Source organism: Spodoptera frugiperda, chromosome 21 (assembly GCF_023101765.2).
Source record: "Spodoptera frugiperda isolate SF20-4 chromosome 21, AGI-APGP_CSIRO_Sfru_2.0, whole genome shotgun sequence".
NCBI lineage: Eukaryota > Metazoa > Arthropoda > Insecta > Lepidoptera > Noctuidae > Spodoptera > Spodoptera frugiperda.
Window position 1 is genome coordinate 4,989,109 of NC_064232.1, and position 18,582 is coordinate 5,007,690.

The 18,582-nt window shown below is 38.0% G+C and overlaps 2 protein-coding genes across 2 annotated transcripts; both read right to left on the bottom strand.

Moving 5' to 3' along the window:
* Nucleotides 1–2,065: 2,065 nt before the first annotated feature.
* LOC118280183 (uncharacterized) lies at nucleotides 2,066–4,998 on the bottom strand. The gene is made up of 4 exons (XM_050701974.1): nucleotides 4,810–4,998; nucleotides 4,429–4,553; nucleotides 3,281–3,391; nucleotides 2,066–2,349 (listed from the first exon to the last, which is right to left on the bottom strand). The coding sequence occupies exons 1-4, from the start codon at nucleotides 4,961–4,963 to the stop codon at nucleotides 2,086–2,088; spliced, it is 654 nt and encodes a 217-aa protein (XP_050557931.1). The 5' UTR covers nucleotides 4,964–4,998; the 3' UTR covers nucleotides 2,066–2,085.
* Nucleotides 4,999–5,896: 898 nt separating this feature from the next.
* Nucleotides 5,897–13,137, bottom strand: LOC126912058 (uncharacterized). The gene is made up of 10 exons (XM_050702234.1): nucleotides 12,971–13,137; nucleotides 12,317–12,434; nucleotides 11,888–11,969; nucleotides 11,320–11,425; nucleotides 10,718–10,891; nucleotides 9,428–9,601; nucleotides 7,575–7,784; nucleotides 6,808–6,948; nucleotides 6,090–6,282; nucleotides 5,897–5,921 (listed from the first exon to the last, which is right to left on the bottom strand). The coding sequence occupies exons 1-10, from the start codon at nucleotides 13,053–13,055 to the stop codon at nucleotides 5,897–5,899; spliced, it is 1,308 nt and encodes a 435-aa protein (XP_050558191.1). The 5' UTR covers nucleotides 13,056–13,137.
* Nucleotides 13,138–18,582: the final 5,445 nt, after the last annotated feature.

Genomic DNA, 18,582 nt, shown 5'->3' on the forward strand with positions numbered 1-18,582 from the left:
TGTGTTATTAAATATTAAGTCTAATTTTTCATTTAAGTTGGTATTATCATTACACGAGGTTAAAATAGAAATATCATCTGCGAACAGTACACATGGCTCATTCATGATTTTTGGGAGGTCATTGATGTATATCAAAAATAAAAGACATCCAATGACACTACCTTGGGGGATACCTTGGGCTATACAATGTAAACCCGCTTTTCACCAATTCCAGACTCCGTGCTACTACTGAGAAATTTTTCGAATAATCGTAAAAGTCAAGTAATAATTTGCCCCACTCGGGAATCGGACCCGAGACCCATTGTCCGGCAGTCGCAATTGCGTCCACTCGACCATCGAGGCAGTCACAATTTATATAATCTACGAAATGTAGAATGTTAATATTACGTAAATTAAAAAAATACCTACACATTCTTATATTTAAATAGCTTTAAAATATTATTAAGTGATAACCTTTACCTTAAACTTCTTAGTTGTAAGTACTAAAAATAAAATATATGAGACGTTGTATTATGACGTCACAGTACAACGTTAATTTTGTATGAGAAATTCAAGTCATCAAAACCTTAGATGTATAGAATTTGGTCAGTTTTGATTGTACGACAAAACTAAGTATACAGATTAATTCGTTACATCGAGTGCTTCATAGTTACACACATGTCTAAAAACGTTAACATTCTCCGTGATGAAAGAGGTTAACACATTCGTGGACAATACTATCTCACAAGTTGCAGCTACTATGATTGATATGTGCTTTGCAATCCTGTATCCGTTACTCCGCAGCACCTTCATCACATGTGTCAGCTCCTCCTGTAAATGTTCCTCGTCGCATAAATCATATGCGCGGTTGGTGAGTGAGGTGACTACAGAGTTTAGTTGTCTGGGATGGTGGTGAGAATCAGCTTGTAAATATCGGTCAGTGTGAGTCGATTTCCTGAAATAAACCGAGTGTCCCAGAGAGCCGTCAGCACGAACTAAAATCTTCACGTCCAGAAATGGCAATGTCCTCTCATTTTCCAACTCGTAAGTGAAGTTAATTTTCGCGTGCATGTTGTTTAGATGTGCCAAGCATACTTTCACCTCTTGTTCGCCCCCTCTATGATACAGAAACGTCATTGACATACCTCTTCCACAGCTTTATAGATGTAGTGGCAGTGGAGACAGCCAACTGTTCGAAATGCACAAGGAGAAACCCACTAATAGACATCGGAGGTGCGAGGTTGAGAGGCAACCAGCATTTATGCCATATGTGAAGGGAGTGACAGATAATGTTGCAAACATTCTCCACAAATATACCATAAAGACTGTCTTCACTCATTTCCGGAAAGATTCCCAGATGCTGCGTTCGCCGAAGGATAGCTTCCCTCTAGAAAGACCTGGTGTCTATAAAGTGGACTGTAGCTGTGGCAAATCATATATCGGTCAGACTAAGCGTACTGTGGCTTGTAGAATTTCTGAGCATATTAGAGCGGTGAAAAACAACGACGCACAAAAATCCGCTATAGCTCAACACATCTTGGAGGCTGGATCAAACCACTGGATTGAGTTACAAAACCCACAAGTTATCTCGACAGAACGCCACTATATACCTAGACTGGTAAGAGAAGCGATTGAGATAACCAAGTACAAAAACTTCAACCGGGAGGATGGGTTTCAACTGTCGAGGGCTTGGAATCCAGTGGTCCAACTATGTAAAACCCGCAAAACTGCCAAGAAAGAAGAAAGTTCGCGAGCGGACACAGTGAGTTTTGTGTGTCGAGAGTTAAGCCGAGTTACAAGTGACAATGGTAGTGGTATTACCGGTGTCAGCAAAAAACGAACGAGAAAGCGGGTAGACCGATTTGTCTGCTCGTAAACACCCACCCGCATTTACTCCAGTTAATCCGTGATCATGGCTCTTGCAACAGTGCCGAAATATCGGAAACTCACCAAAATTAATAAACATGGTAAATATCCCGTCATAAGTTCTAATAATAGTGTTAGTGACCATGTCAGTTTAAAAACTTATATGTATTTTAACAGTCAGGCGCAGGTATAAAGTAAAAGTATAAAATAAAAGTCAAAGTCGGTTTTTTAACTATGAAACTATTTCCCACTGCGACATCTTCTAACATGATCATAAGCTACATTATAAATTTTGCTCGATCGCTGTTGAGGTTCACTTGGTTTTGGCTTGCATTGCAAATAATTTACTTCCTCGTAGTGATGGTAATCGGGGTCAGAACAGTCTGGACTTTTCGGAACGTCATTATTTGGTTTTATAATGGAATTTTCACTGTAACATGAGTCGTACATCGATTCAGGTATTGGAGTCATTTCATTGTCTTCTTTAACACCATTGCAAGGGGCCTGTAAACATAAAAATAAATTAAACGGCTTTACATAATAATTTTAACAATGGCACTTATTTAAAGAGGCAGTTGTAATTCGCAGTTTTGTTTAGTTAAAAATTATAAATGGCACGTTTAATAACTAGTTCCGCAGTTAAAACTAAGCAGTAAAGTATACAAAAATGAGTAATAAAAAATAATGAAATGGATCAGTGAATATTGAGTAATAAATCGGAATTTGTCGGTAAGAAATCTCATTTTAAGCAATTTTTTAAACAATGAAGTAGTAAAATGAAAAAGAAAAAAACAGCAGGCAGGGTTTCTGTCATGACTCCGGCGCTGCGAGCCTCCGGCAGCCCCACGCGTGCTAATCGTCGCAGACGGATTTCGCTCACCACCGCTAGCAGCCTCCTACTCCTTAGCCCCCGAGCCGCATCGTACATATGCGCCTCTACGCGATTTAAAATTACACTCTAGGGGTGGGACAAACAAGACTACGTGTTGTCGGTTTTGTAGCAAATCGGTTCTGTCACTAACTTTTGTTGCACAGCATACTAAATTTTTAACAAAAGTTATTATTAATTAATTGTTCCAGAAACTATAGCAAATTACTTTGGTCAGGCATTACAAGTTCACCGCCACCATTTCCTACATAAGTCACCATAAGTAACATATCACCACTCGCTATAATCTGCCGAACTATTTAGCGAACCGCTCATTCCGTCACTTTTACCGCTCATTCGATTATTGGACGGCTTAATTACTTTTAGAATTGACATTGTATGATAAAATAACCAAACTAATTCGTTTTTTTATTACTGTCCATGTTTTACTGTCGCAATAATTATTAATTAACCGCCATTGGAACTAAAACTATAAACAAATACATCTGCTTAGTCGTCGCAAAATAAGATGTCATAGCGAGGTGTTACCACATGTCACCATGTTACCTGTGATGCTTTTTCGTATTTAGGATCATTATTTTCTGGAAGAACATAAATTCCCCTGTTTGGGTCGTTTTGGAGCATTTTGTTGCCGTAAAATGGCTGCGATGTAGAAACCTGAATATAAACAAAAAATCTAAATTATTAGACAGAAATAGCTTGATACTCTGTGTATACTAGGTTCCGCTGACTATTCAATGACTCACTACTTGGTATCTGATTACTAACTATTAGCAGAGCCGTATTATCGCTGTTAAGGCCAACTAGGCAAGTGCCTAGGGCGCCAGGTTACAGACAGACAGACAGACAGGGCGCCGCAGACATTCGTACCCAACTGCACATGGAGTGGTGTCGGCGCCAAAGAATGTTAAGACGCTTGATGGTAAGTGATGATGCGGCCTACAATGGGGCACGTCTGCCCATAAGCAACCTATTCACTCGGGCTTTGAAGATACCCTGATTATAACCATCAGGAAACACAGACTCCGCCAAAGAATTTCACTCCCTAGCAGTTCACACAAGGAAGTTTAAAGCCAACGCTTCGTGCGAATGGCTGACCATGAAGCGGTGGCAAACAGGTTCGCTTTCTCTACTGCGGTGTGAGCCAGCGTCCTGTGAGGCCTCAAGAGAGGTCGAAGTAAGGGGTGGCAGAAGTTCGATTCAACCGCCTTGGCCAGGGATCAAAACGCTTTACTACCCGCTGGGTAAGAAACCAGTTTGTTCCCTATTCGGCCAATGTGGTTGAACCAGACCGGTTGAAGGCTCTCTTCTTCTGAAGAGTGTCGCCAGCCTTACGGCGCCTGGCATCCGCCCATGCCAAGTATGCCGCATGCTTTCACTCCTCAGTCCGTCTACAGTCGGCATCGAACTGTTACGGAGCGGGTCGGACGATGGTTTTTAAAAAGTAAGGTATATTGAGTAATTGACACACGTTTTACAAGTTACCATGCCCGACGGAAGTCAATACAATCTGCCCGAAATACGATTACAATTGCTTATGAAAACAGCAGCGGTTTCCTATTGTATTGACGTCAATGTAATGGGAAACTCAGCAATTTTATTTTATATTCTAGGTAATAGTTATTCCGATATAACAGTACCTATAATATGCACCTCTGTGTATCCCTTGGGAAATAAAAAGAAAGATAACATACCTCAGTATTACTAGTAGTTTTTGGTCTTTGAATTCTTTTACGCCAGTAGACTATGCCCACAACAGTGATCGTTAATACAAGACCAGAAATACATGCAAATATGATGATTAGGTTATTGGGCGTATCTGAAAAAAATAATCAAAGTAGAATGATACAGGGTTGGATATCGTAGTTCATAAGAATCAGGTTTATCATACGCCCTGTCTCTGTAATACTCCTCATACAAACGACTTAAAAGAAATAAAGACGTCGAAAACCCAATTACTCCCCTCCCCAAACTTCTCAATCCCAGAATTCCCAACAATTCTCAAATTCCTGACCTCCAAAAGGCCGGCAGCGCTCTTGTAACTCCTCTGGTCGGTTACTCGGTCAGTTACTTACCTATATTGTTTGATCCATCTTTCAATTGTAATTGTACTTCAGCAACATTCCATATTTTGTAGTTATTGTAGTCTTCGTAAGCAATGCATTTGATAATTTTTTTATCATCGTTTTCAGTTAAAGTTTTTGTAAAATTCTCAACTGCATATTTCATGATGTCCGATTCTCTATAATCAATTTTAGATGACTCTACACCTGTAAAATTAAATTAAAAAACGCTATACATAAAAATATCCAACAAAAATTCCTTCAAGCGACGTTCCTGAGTAACATAAATGTAATGACAGACAACACACAGCCGAAACTACTGATCGTAGAGTGCTGTGGCATGAGTGCTCGTTGTGGGGAGTACAGAAGTACTAAGGGCGGCCGTACACGGACTGCTCGAGCAGTTAGCGGCTGTGCGAAATACACGGACCGCTCGAGCGGTCGGCGTCAACTGCTTGAGCCGTCGGTTGTTGACTGCTCGAGCAGTTAGAGTCGAGTCGAGCAGTTGATTTTCTACCACAATCGAGTCATGGATTCTGACGAGGAAGCACTGCTTTTGCAGAGACGACGGCGGTGACGTCAAAAGAGAAAATTTTGGGTTTATCCAATTTTGCAATTAAGGAGGAGGGAAGTCGGAGAGCTGTCGACTGCTCTAGTGCAGTCAACGGCTCGAGCAGTCCGTGTATGCCTCGCAACCGTTCGCGAGCGGTCGACGGCACGATGGAATTTCATCATGCAGTTGATGGCTTGAAGCGGTCGCGATTGCTCGAGCAGTCGTGTGTACGGCAGCGAATGAATGGCTATAGTTTATCGCGCAGTCGCGGCTTCAAGCAGTCGGTTATAACTGCTTGAAGCAGTCCGTGTACGGCTGGCCTAAGAGAGGATAGATTTGTTATCATATTGGCTGGTAATATAAAAAAAAATGAGCGTAATACGCCCGGTAGTTAATGTATTTCGCTTAATGCATTTTATTCTTTAAACTAATTTGCAAACTCTTTACAAATACGGCATTACAGCTGCGCCACATGTCCGTAACATTCCTATGTTGCAGACATCCGTGAAGAGTTACATTTTGTTTGATCCACTGAAGAGTTACATGTTACAACATCTCAAGGAACATGGAGCTGTTCACACAGAATTTAATACTTGATTTATTTAATAATTTATTTTATTTAGCTTTTTAAAATTCACTGTTTTTATTGAAATATTTGTAATTATAGGTAGAAGTAATCTCCATCAAAATAAATTCGTTAATAGACAAAAACCGATAGAATTGGTATAAAGAAGAATACTCATTCAAACATTGATCATTACCATTAAAATTCCATTTAAATTTATAGATTGTAAAAGGCAAGGCACACTGAACACATCCCAAGCTTATAGTTTCGTTTACCGAGTATTGGTAGACGGTGGTCCACACGTCACCGCTACGGTACTGGTACAGAATATTTGATCGGGCCAGACCGAACACCCTTACCGTGCCAGCTGAAAATAGAAAATTTCAAAGAAGCAATACTATATTTCAATATATAATTTTATTATATTAATTTTATTCAGAAGTACGAAGTTTTTCAGGGTCATGACCATGACCGCTCTGCTAAGAGCGTTGACTGAGAAGAACCAAGATGTTCCCTCATCCACCGTCAGAGATATTTGCCAGGACGTGTGTTTCCTGAAGGGTATAACATGAGTGTCCTCAAGGCCTGAGTGAATAAGTTGCTTACAGACAGACGTGCTCCATCGTAGCCTGCATTATAGCTTACCATCAGGCGAGATGCCCATCAAATATTTAAAAAACTAGTCAATATTTTATTTATTTACTTTTTATGGGATAAGCCGACAAACGAGCATTCGGAACACCTGATGGTAAGCACTTGGCACCGCCCGTGGATATCCGCAATACCAGAGAAATTACTAGGTGTTCTGTGAGGCCGTGGTATCAGTCCGGTAGATCCGGCCTATTCGTGCTGAAACATGGCTCTCCCTCACTTACTAATATAATTTACGAACCTGCAACATCTGACTCGAATGTTATCCTGGCATATTCTTCCTTCTCACTTCTACTATTAAATCCACATGAAAGAGTTTTCTTGTTCAGGGTAACAGCAGACGAATTTATAGTAGCAACTATTTTGTCATCAATTTTCTTAACTGCAAGTGTATATTTTAATTAATGAAATTAGTTACAAATGTGCAAAATAGGCTTTAAGTCATATGTCCTGGTAATCAGGAGAAAGGGTTCGATCTAATGAGCCCAAACTTGATATGTTTCATTGTACACACACACCCACACACAACGTCACGCCTTTTATCCGTGAAGGCATAGGCAGAAGAGCACATTACGCTATACAATGTACACCCACTTTTCACCATTTGTATTATAAGTCCCATGTAATAGGGGGCGAGCCTATTGCCATACTCTGGGCACAATTCCAATCTCCGTGCTACTATTGAGAAACTTTCGAAAATCTGAAAAGCCCTTTAATACTTTGCCCAACTCAGGAATCGAACCCGCCTGCTGTCGGATAAGGGGTATTCCCTTATCGCCTTAGTTGCACTTGCGACGACACGACCAACAAGGCAGTCTTCTCTCTTCCAATTCCATCATCAGACCGCGTCGATTGCAGCCTAATACTGCATGCTCATCTAATCTAATGACAATACAATAATTGCACGTGTGTCCAACTCAACCATAGTTTTATGAAACCGATATGCTTCTGGCGCGACACGGTACGTACGTATGTTTCCGTCTTTAATGATGTTATATTAATACTAACCTTTGATTCCTTTGTCAAAATTTACTTGCTCTTTGTCAAAATAAAACTGTAATGGAATACTTGAATACGGTCGTTTAGCTTCGCAAGTGACGATGATCATTTCTCCGTCTACATATTTGAATATCGGATAGTCAAAATATGAACCAGTCCTTCTTACGTAGCGTTCCAACAATCCGTTCACTGTTACTATCAATGTGTTGTCTTGTTTATCTAGAAATAGATATAAAAACTTGAGTCCTTCTACATGTGAACATTAGCTCGTGACGATGCCTAAGTACGTGGGTCGCCTGGACAGTCAATCTCGCTACATCCTTGTTGACTGGACATCTACACTACATGAGCCCCTTGTTGAACATTAGCTCATGATGATACCTTGTATGTAAATCTACATCTACACTATAATAATATAATATAATTAGTCCGCAAGGCAGCTTGTGGCGAGCTGTTGGGCAGTGGCGACCCCACGGACCTGACTCCCGGGAGAGGCCCTAGTTTTTAACTCCGGTTAGTACCTGTGACTATCCGGAGCGGCCTCCCCTGCCTCATTCTTGCCTTAACCGGCTGGTTTGAGTGGAGATCGCAAGAGTGGAGTTGCTTTCAACTCCACTTGGGGGAAGGATGTATCCCAGTAAGATGCTGGTAGGGGTCTTGACCGTACTTCCGGGATTGCCCTGACAGCCGTGGGCTGCCTCTCCTTCCTCAAGCAGCTCAAGATATGTTGCCCCCTTGTCGCTACATGCTAGCGCCCGTTTTCGGGGGCCCATTAATTGAGTTTGCGAGTCACCCCCTGCCTGTTAATCCGAATTTTTAATATTGGTCAGGGGCAGCGGCTATAGTATTCCATAGTTACCATATATATACCAGTCCATTAGCCACCCACACCCATAACCCAATCTTTTTCTTCCATATTGCACAATAGTCCTGCATCATTGGATTGTCCTTTGGTGTACTTTCATAGTGCATACAGGGATAATCGCCGGCTGATGTCCCATTACATTTAGATTAAAATTGTTCAACGGGCCTCTGCGCGTTGGCTTCGACCCCTCGTATGCCTTCCAAAGGCCGGGACCCTATGGTCCCGTGCAAGCAAAGGACAAACATTATAAAGAGGAGGAATTATATTTATATATTTAATATTATAAAGAGGAAAACTTTGTTTGTTTGGTTGTAATGAATGACTCAAAAACTACTAGACCGATTTTAAAAATTCTTTTACCATTCGAAAGCTACATTATCCACGAGTAACATAGACTATATTTTATTATGGAAAAAATAGGGTTCCGTAAGATTTTTGGATTTTTCGGACACAAACTGAAAAAATCAACCAAAGAAGTTACTTGCCCGCTGGGCTACCACCTCATGAACTATCGTTAAAAGTTGGCACGCCGATAATGCTTCTCAGAAATTTGAGCCCCCCTGCATGTGCAATGGTACGTACGTCAAATGTTGTTTATAGAGATGCTCTACAATAATTTAGTTATGTATCCTAAAACAACAGGTTGCACTGCGGGACTGCCGGCAGAAGTGAACACTTTTGCCGGGAGCAAGACTTAGCGCTTTGCGGGCGGTCCTTTAGTTAGTTCTAATAGAGATATATTTAGTATTAGCTTTTGCCCGCGACTTCGTCGCGTGGAATAGTGAATTATACAATACTAGCTTTACTCGCGGCTTTGCATGCGTTAATTGTGTACATAAACCTTTCTCTTGATTTATCTATTCTAAATTATCTATTTTAAAACCTCATCGAAATCTGTTGCGTACTTTTAAAGATCTAAGCATACACAGCGACAGACAGCTGAATGAGATATATTGTTCTATACTACGAGTATGATAAAGTGACAGTGATTGATTACCTGGGTTGTAGTGCAATTCTTGTTTATAAAAGTAAGTTCTGTATCGGTATTCTAGATATTTATTGTTTGTGTGACAAATACAGTCGATATAAAACTTGTCTTGTTTCGAAGTTAGTCTGGTTTGGAACAATATACTCGTTTTACCTTTTGGTGGTATTTTGACTATCTTTTCTCCTGAAATAAAAAGTATTATAATGTTAGCCTAACTTTTATTAGGTATTTAAGTATATAAGTATATACTATAAGAGAGCATGGCGCCATTATTAGCGGAGTGTGCGCGGGGATCACTTTGGTCAAAGTCCGAGCAACGTTCATGTGTATACTTGTTCGTTTGTAAAATGAACTACTTAGCGACTTTTACGTAGTAAATACTTATGTGTTAACGTATTAATTAGTTTATTAATGGTACGTTGACTATTTTCTTTTGTAAGTAAGAACATGTTTTTTTATAAAAATATTGAAATATGATTTCAATACATTATACCTATTGTTTTAGAATCTCTCTTCTCTTTAATTAAAACGTTGCCCCACATTAGGATTTTCTCCTGTGTCGTGGGTGCGTTTACAAACATACAAGTTCACATGCACATGACACCCAGACCCGAAACAACAATTTGTGGATCACACAAAGAGTTGCTCCGTGCGGGAATCGAACCCGCTACCCGGTGCGCGGCAGCCAGTTGCCCAGCCACCGCACCAACCGTGCAGTCGAATCGTCGCCATTACCTGCTGAAGTTCATGATCCTGAATTCGTGTCTTTATACAGGGTGTCCCTGAAGTCGGCGTCCAATAGGCATCAGATGATTGATCATGCACTACGACCTCCCGTACTACACTACGCTAACATAAGTTAGACGTGTATAAGATGTAACATTTTTTTGATGAATTACGTTTATATACGACTAACTTGCGCTAAATTAAAAAATAGAAATAATTAAGGAAATATAAATATGAGATATTACAATGAATAAATTAACTATTAACCCTTCGTATGTTTGGAACGTGGATCCACGCGAGATACAATGTATTTTCTATTGTTGTCTTATATACGGCATACAAGAGGTTAAGCATACCAAATTTCAAAAAAGTATCTTAATTAATGTAAAAGTTATCACGTTTTTCCCTTTAAACGCCTCTACTGTAAAGTACGCTTTTTTAAGTTAGCATAGTATAAATTGCTGGTGTCGACATAGGCTGGTTGGAAGCAACCTGCATCCAGTTGCTGCCTGTGACCTTAACTAATTCCATGCTTCGGAAATATTAAAAGTAACATATGTAATTTAATTTTACCATTTTGGTTAAAATATTCCAACGACACTTGACATTCTTCGTCAATATTGGCGCATACGAGTTCAATATTTTGATTTTCAATGAAGGAAAAGAAGGTCTCGCCATCGTGTTGCACATTTAAACCCGTTTTAGTGAAATTCAGGGAGTCTCCGTTTATTGATACAATTACAGATTCTGAAAATAAATGACGAAGTTATTAAACTTTTCAGATAATTATGGTACAGCCAACTAGCTGAATTAGCAATTCCACCGCACTGTAAGTGGGCAAACTGATTAGCAAGGGTAACTCGCCGACCGACCAGAACCAGACCATCGCCTACGGCATATGGTGCCCAGTAAGGCTAAACTTAACCGGGTTACCGGGTTCCGATGGAGTTACCGGGACTTTGGTTCCAAGCAGAGGTAGGAACAGGTCGGTTTTAGTCAGAAAAAGTCTGACACTCCCAGGGCGGAAGGAGAAGTTGCATGATTTTCCCCACGTAAAAAAGTTACGTCAAAGTAGCGAAGGACTACAGTATATCAGGACTAAAGAGCATTATTAACAGGAGAGGCACAACATGCCTCCCGATAGAAAAGTATAAGAGAAGAAAAAATATTCTTACGAGCTCCTTTCACATGGAGATTAAAATAATACGTTGCACCTCCATGATATATCTGTAGAGGTACGCATGACCATTCTGTGCTCATGTCAGGAGTTACACTTGTAATCTAAAACAATACCATGTTACGTATTTAAATATTAAACATAGGAGAGCCGTGCTGTGGCACGAATGGACCGCCTCGATCGGAGTAATTCCACGGCCTCACAGGAAACTGGGGTGTAACAACGTTTATGTTGTGTTTTGCCCTAGGTTTGAGTAAGGTGACTGGAAGCCAAATCTTGTCCCCAATCCCTAATTTCCCAATTCCTAAAGGGCCGCCAATTTACTTGTAACTTCTTCAGTGTTACGAGTGCCCATGGGATGCTTACCAGCAGGTGATCCGTCTGCTCGTTTGCCATGCTATACCATAACAGTATAATATCAGACGTTTTGTGGTTAAGCTAAATTTAACCATTGAATATAATATGTGTGGAATAAAAGAAAGCAGTACTGTTAGTATACATAAAACTGAACAAATCAGATACAAGTATCCTACTTATTGCTTTACTGCCTACAATAATATACTCACATTTATGACACTGTCCTTATCGTTATTTGGAAATTCCTTTTCTATAAACGTAGTTCCATAATTTTTGTTAATATTATAACACCTGAAAATTTTAAAAGTGTTTTGTTGATTGCCCAACCAAAAACAGACCCGGACCTACGGTACGTCGCGTTCCGAGCGCGTCTCAAAGAGCCATCAGAGGGCTTAGTACGAGTTTGTTCAAAGTTTAACAACATCGGAACATATCTAATTGGTTGGTTTCTTTCGTTCTTGTTCTTGTTGGTTGGTATCACGTAAACGTAAAACAAACTCGTACACAGCCCTCAGACCACTACAGACGGGACCGATGTCCAGTCAGTGGTCCGGCTTAAAGCAGGAGTAGGAACGGGTGGTGTTTACTCAGTAACAGCACTCCCTCTCGCCTCACCCAGGGCATCGCACATTACAAACCTTACATGACCAGCGTGGCTGTTTTTAAATATTATTTGTAAACTTTTATTTTGTTCAACGTAGTACGTATTTATGTTGTTTGTATCCTTCCCTATTTCTAGCGTTATCACTGGATTCTCTGAAAATACACAAAATTAATTAATGTACTATTCATCTAGGAATTAGCAGCAGTATATTCTTTATCTTCTATGTTTGTTTCCTTGGAAAGTCTCCAGAACCCTGGGCTTAATTTGAAAAATCCTGCGATCATCGAAAAGTTCACTTCGAGAAGTAAAGGGGTACGTTGTACCTTGATATTCCTACAGAATCAGGACCTACTTTAGAAAAATCTATTGAATATCACGCGGACAAAACTGCAGCTAGTTGTATAACAGCCTGAACAGTCCACTGCTGGACTACAGACTTCCGTAACATGAGAGAAGTTTGCCATAATCTTGCTCGGTAGATCGGTTGGAGATCGCAGTATAAAAGGTTCAGGTTTATCAGAGAGAGTACTTAGTCGGCTGTTACGTCACCCGTTGGTAGAGTTACCCCTATTCTAGTAATAAATGTATTCTATAATATTACGTTTCAAAGAGCTGACCTCAACATACATACATACAGAGCCGGCTGAGAACCTATTTTTTAAATTAATTAAAAAGATAATTGACATACCTGTAGTATCAAAAGCTTCACATTGTAATATTGATATTATGAAATAAATCAATACTTTCACACAATTATTAATTTTACACCTCATACTGGCATTACACGTCAACGATTAATGTCGGAATGATATAAATTACTGAAATACAGCAGTCACCGTACTTAACAAATATGGAAAAAAAAACTTTCTACAAAATATTTAGATTCGGTTTTCCTGGTCAATTGGCCGCCTAAAGGATTTATTAATAGTTGCATGTGCACTCGACAACACGAATTAGTTAGCAGGCAACACATCGACACAACTACCATTTACACCATTGTACAATTTCATACTTAAGTTCATAAAAAGGTTTGTCCATTACGCACACACTGGTATATACTATAAGTTCTGTGTAAGGGGTAACATGGGTAAGGTTAAAAATATTTACAATCAATGAATTATGATTCAACATTTCACTGAACTAGGCGTAGTGCTCGTGGACGATTGATTGGTTAAGAGTCAACAAGTCTAAAGTTGCCTAACTCAGCTGTTAAACATTTCAAACCTTTTCAACAGACGTCATAAAAGAGGAATCACCCAACAATCAACACTAAGACATAATTTAGTTGAACGAAATAGCAAAAATAAAAACAAAATATAATCTACTATACAATATTTTGCCATCCCCAACACGCAGTGATCCGAAAATAAATAAAAAAGACGATATATTATCATCAAGTTTTCTTATCTACAAGTTCCGAAGATTAATTGAGGAAAATGGCAACGTTATATAAACTATAGTTTCATGCATGTGATACTCTGGTTATTAACCCTTTTGTGTCTGTACCTATTCAGTTATTACTAAAGTTTGCTTTTGTTCACATTGCTTAACAATTATTAATGTTATGTCTGAATATAAATAAAGTTTACTATTACTAAGTACAATAATTTACAAACACTTTTATACGGCGCAGAAACTTGGTGTCCTTATAAATAAGACATAAACTTGACACGTTTCACTTGAGATGTCTTAGATCCATTCTTAACTTCAAATGGATGGATCGAATTCCTAATACCGTGGTACTGCGTCGTGCCGCAATACATAGCATGGTAGCTCTACTCATGCGGCGCCAGCTCGGGTGGTGTGGACACATCCTTCGCATGAAAGAAAACCGTTTGCCCAAAGGGTCTTTTACTCTGACATGATGGAGGGCAAACGTAAGCATGGCGGTCAACATCTCCATTATAAGGATGTGCTGAAGAGGCATCTCAACGCATGCGAAGGAATGGGAGAGGCTTGCTATTCGCCGACAGTCTTGGCGCATTGCTGCTCCTATATTTATACATACTACTCTGCCGGCCAGTTTTACTGCTCTAACTGCGGTCGGATTTTTAAAACTAAGTTTGGTCTGGCCAGTCACGTCAGAACCCACGACCCTTATGTGGGGTCGCCGTTACCGAAATCGGTAAGGAGCACTATATATAAAATAAGTTGAAATGATACACTTAAGTATGTTTCCACTAACTTGTAATGTGACAAAGGTGCACATTACGGCATGTAATGCCACTGTATTACTACTGAGAAATTTTCGAAAAACCGAAAAAAACCATCAATGCCGGTTCGATTACCCGCTTCGATTACCCGGGAATCGAACCCGAGACCCCTTGCCCGGCAGTCACACTTGCAACCACTCGGCCATCGTAGCCTTACTAATTGGTTTACATTTGTATGTAATGTATTGTAAGTAACGCCCCGTTGGTGTTCTAAATAAGTAAAATAGACGATGATTTCATCTTTGGATTTATTTCACCAGAGCCAGAATTAGCTACATGAAGGCGATACACAGTAAATACGAATAAGTACATTTATTCTGTTAAATACGAAAAGATTTGGTATTATTAAGTTATTATGTTCATTTTTTTTCCTCATTACGACACTATTTCAGCGACATTTCTAATGACTAAAATCAAAACAGGATAAAATTATATTGTGGCATTTCCTTTTATGTAATGTGAAATAAATTTAATAAAATAAATAAATAAAGTGACAGATGACAAGGGTCGCACGTAGGCCATCGGCGAGTCGCGTTTGCTTCAGGCTCCGATATAATTTCGCCGCGCTTTTATATATGTTATTCTGTGTTTCCTAACTATCGTTTTCATCTATCCGTTCTCGTCTAATCTTTCACTCCTTCTATAAACTATACTTGTGTTGTGCTGAACTCTTATGAACTTCTGTGTATAAAAATAAATTATATATATTTCTACTGTGAGAGACTTTCTTATTCTTCAATCTTCACACTCCACAACCTACAGTACCTAAAAATGAATCATTAAACCAACAACTTTATTGTACAAGGGTGCTTGTGCAATAAAGTTGCAAAAAGTTAAATAAATAAATATAAAATAAAATTAAGGAAATATTGTTTACATTACTCTGGCATTAGCAGCTGACATGACGTTGACTTTCGTGTCTTCTGTCACTCCCTCGCGTCTTACCTCTGAACACTTTCCGTAAAGAAGTCTTTACTTCTCCTTTTCCAAACTCTTTCCTCTTTTCTGGCTCTCTTGGTGAATACTTGAGCCTGATGAATGATTCACTGCTAAAACTTATCTATCTGTTTCACTTGTAAGGGACGTTTTCCCTCCTCTTAGGTAGGAACTGCAGGCATGGGCGTCCGCCTGTATGTGACTTGCGGCTTGTAAACTAAAATTTTACTTGCGTGTGGCTTCATCTAAGGGTTTCTTCGACCCTGGATGGGGTAACATGAAAATATGATTTATTGTTGAACCCACCGAAATGATACAACGGCCTCACACAAAGCCGACGTGAGAAAAGGCTTGCGTTGTTTTTCGTTTTGTAAGAGAGATTTTAAATTTCAGAGACATGTAAAACAATTTTTCACTAAGATTGAATTTACTGATTAAATTTATAATTAAGTTGGTATATATATGAAGGGAAAGTTATTGATATCTTACCAGACGAATTGAAAGAACAAAAACACCAAATGATTTAATTCATAATTCATAATTCTTTATTGCAAATCCACAATGTAAAGATAAGATGGTAATATAAATAACATGGTAGCAATCGTGGACCCTGATGGGCACAGCAAATAGTAAATTAGAAAATTAGAAGAGAGGAAGGCGTTGTATATAAGTATAGAATTATTTGTTTATGCTCAAGTATTCATATTCCTTTTCAATATTTTAGGTACTATTGTTATTATGTTTGTATTTTTAGTAGGTGTTTACATATAAGTATATTTTTGTACATTATTTTATTAGTTTATCCGTTCTAAATTTATTACATTTATTTTATTGTATTATTTATATTTGTGATTGTATTGAATATTTTATAATTTTTGTTACAACTGAATATTTTGTTGTTAATTTTTTTATATTTAAGCTGAACTTTATATGTATTACGTATTTTATATATTATTCATTATATTTGTATTATATGTTATATGTATTATATGTATGGGTTTTAGCAGGAAAAGGTGTTTATTAATGTGATTATATTTCTTTATAATCAATATTTTCATGTTATTTGTTGGCGTAAGCATAATAAGCACTCAGTGAAGTTGGTAGGTCTGTGGTTATTTTTAATTCTCTAAAAGCGTAAGTGAAGCGTCTATTAAAAGATAGGAAGATAACTTTGGAAAGAACTATAAAATCACATAATTATAATAAGAAACAATTTGATAAAAACAGAAAGGACATTAAATTAAAAGTAGGAGATTCTGTATATGTAAATAATGGAATTCGCTTTGTTCTTTTGCATTGTGAGTGTTGCAACTGCAGATTATTGCGTGGGAAAATACAAAGTAGACACATTAGTAGGAAATAAGGTCCGCCCTCATATTCAATAGCGTCATTCCAGGTAATTTATTATTCTTAGAATACATTTTTCTTTAACATATTTTGTATATATATTATATGAAAATAACACTAAAGGCAGGACAGCCATAAAACATATTGCTGCAACTGCATGGTGGGTCATAGAACAGTAGGTTGATGCACATAATTATAATAACTATTATTTGATTTTTGAGATTACGTGTCATAATGTGCACCTCTGCCTACCCCTTCGGGGATTAAAGGCGTGACGATATGTATGTATGTTGGTTTTTGAGCTGGGCAAGGTACCAGAAAATTATTAATCCACCTGCCGAGTTCCTTGACCATATTTTAATTACATATGAATCGGATTAATAATGCATTTTAATAGAAAAAAATGTTTTATTTCATGCATAACCAGTTTCAATAAAATGTAAAAAAATATCCAAATACAAATCTTGATACAAAACTAAGTTTGTATCTTCATTCTTACTGATATGAACTAATAAATCAAACATATATTATTAGCTGAAGTGCTTGTTCAAAAATAGCCAAAGTCCCATACAAGTTGGTCAATCCCCTTTGTTTCACATCACCAAGCTTATTCCAGCAACGCCTTGATGAGAGGGGGGGGGGAGATGTAAATGAAGCCCTTTCGTTCTTCATTCAAATTTAAATATGCGCGCGTTCATATTTGACGCTTGGTCTACGATTAGTTCTTTGTGGTGGCAGCACTTGTTTCAATATGGTTTCTCTTCAGCTTTGTAAAACTGAAGGTTTAGAAAAGTAAGAAGAATCGAAGCAATAGCTTTTAATGTTGTTTCTATTGTTACAGGTTAGTAAATGTTATTAATTAATATGTAGCTAAGCATAGATTCTGTTGTAGAATGAGTGTAATCAGTAATTTGTAAGAAATTTTATAACCAAATACAATTCTATTGTTACAGAGCAACAACTTGGGTTTTGTTTCGATAAATAACCATCCTATTACATACATGGTATGGTATATCTTTATATATATAATTCTTCTGTAAGTGTGTATGTCACTGAACTTCTCTTAAACGACTGGACCGATTTTGATGAATTTTTTTGTGTGTGTTCAAGGGGATCTGAGAATGGTTTATCTATATTATTTTTAATATAATTTTTAATTTATCAGTAGTTGTTGATTTTGGAATGTTTTACATTGGATCCGACAGACGGCGCTACCATCGCAGTGTCAAATATTAATGACGTTAGATATGGTCATAACATTTGAATGACAATTTTCATCAAAAAGGTCCAGAATGTTTTAGCTTATTAAAAAAAGTTTAAAATTTTGTAGACAGGACAACGTCTGTCGGGTCCGCTAGTATATACATAACATTTTAAAGTTACACGTTTATATACATAACTTTAAATAACTTTAATTACACTTTTATTAGGATATCTTCACTTACTTCATTTATTGAGATATTAACTCCTAGCTATTGTTAATTTATATAATTGTACATACTTCCTATAATACTTATTTTAAAATGAAAAGAACTTGCTTCCAGTCGGGTGTCCCACATGTGACACGTCACCTCTTTATCTCGGTATTTAAATTGCTTTAAAATAATATTTCGACCAAAAGTCATCGTTAAATTTTGTGTTGTCCCGACTACTTACGTATAACTAGTACTTACAAAGAAAATGTGAAGCTTTCAATACTATTGCATTGTAAGCGTGGGATAATAAATAGACCAAAGTCTTGTCAATTAGTACCTAGTCCATTGTTAAATGTTATAATTTAAGGACCGAGTATTGTAGTTATTTT

What these genes read in the sequence shown, in the direction of transcription:
- LOC118280183 (XM_050701974.1), bottom strand. Translation starts at nt 4,963, where the DNA reads ATGAAATATGCAGTTGAGAATTTTACAAAAACTTTAACTGAAAACGAT. An exon ending in AGATGGATCAAACAATATAG is followed by an intron (nt 4,554 to 4,809) that starts GTAAGTAACTGA and finishes TATTTTTTTCAG; the next exon opens with ATACGCCCAATAACCTAATC. An exon ending in AATACGAAAAAGCATCACAG is followed by an intron (nt 2,350 to 3,280) that starts GTAACATGGTGA and finishes TTATGTTTACAG; the next exon opens with GCCCCTTGCAATGGTGTTAA.
- LOC126912058 (XM_050702234.1), bottom strand. Translation starts at nt 13,055, where the DNA reads ATGAGGTGTAAAATTAATAATTGTGTGAAAGTATTGATTTATTTCATA. An exon ending in AGCCACGCTGGTCATGTAAG is followed by an intron (nt 11,970 to 12,316) that starts GTTTGTAATGTG and finishes TAAAATTTTCAG; the next exon opens with GTGTTATAATATTAACAAAA. An exon ending in ATTCGAGTCAGATGTTGCAG is followed by an intron (nt 6,283 to 6,807) that starts GTTCGTAAATTA and finishes TTCTATTTTCAG; the next exon opens with CTGGCACGGTAAGGGTGTTC.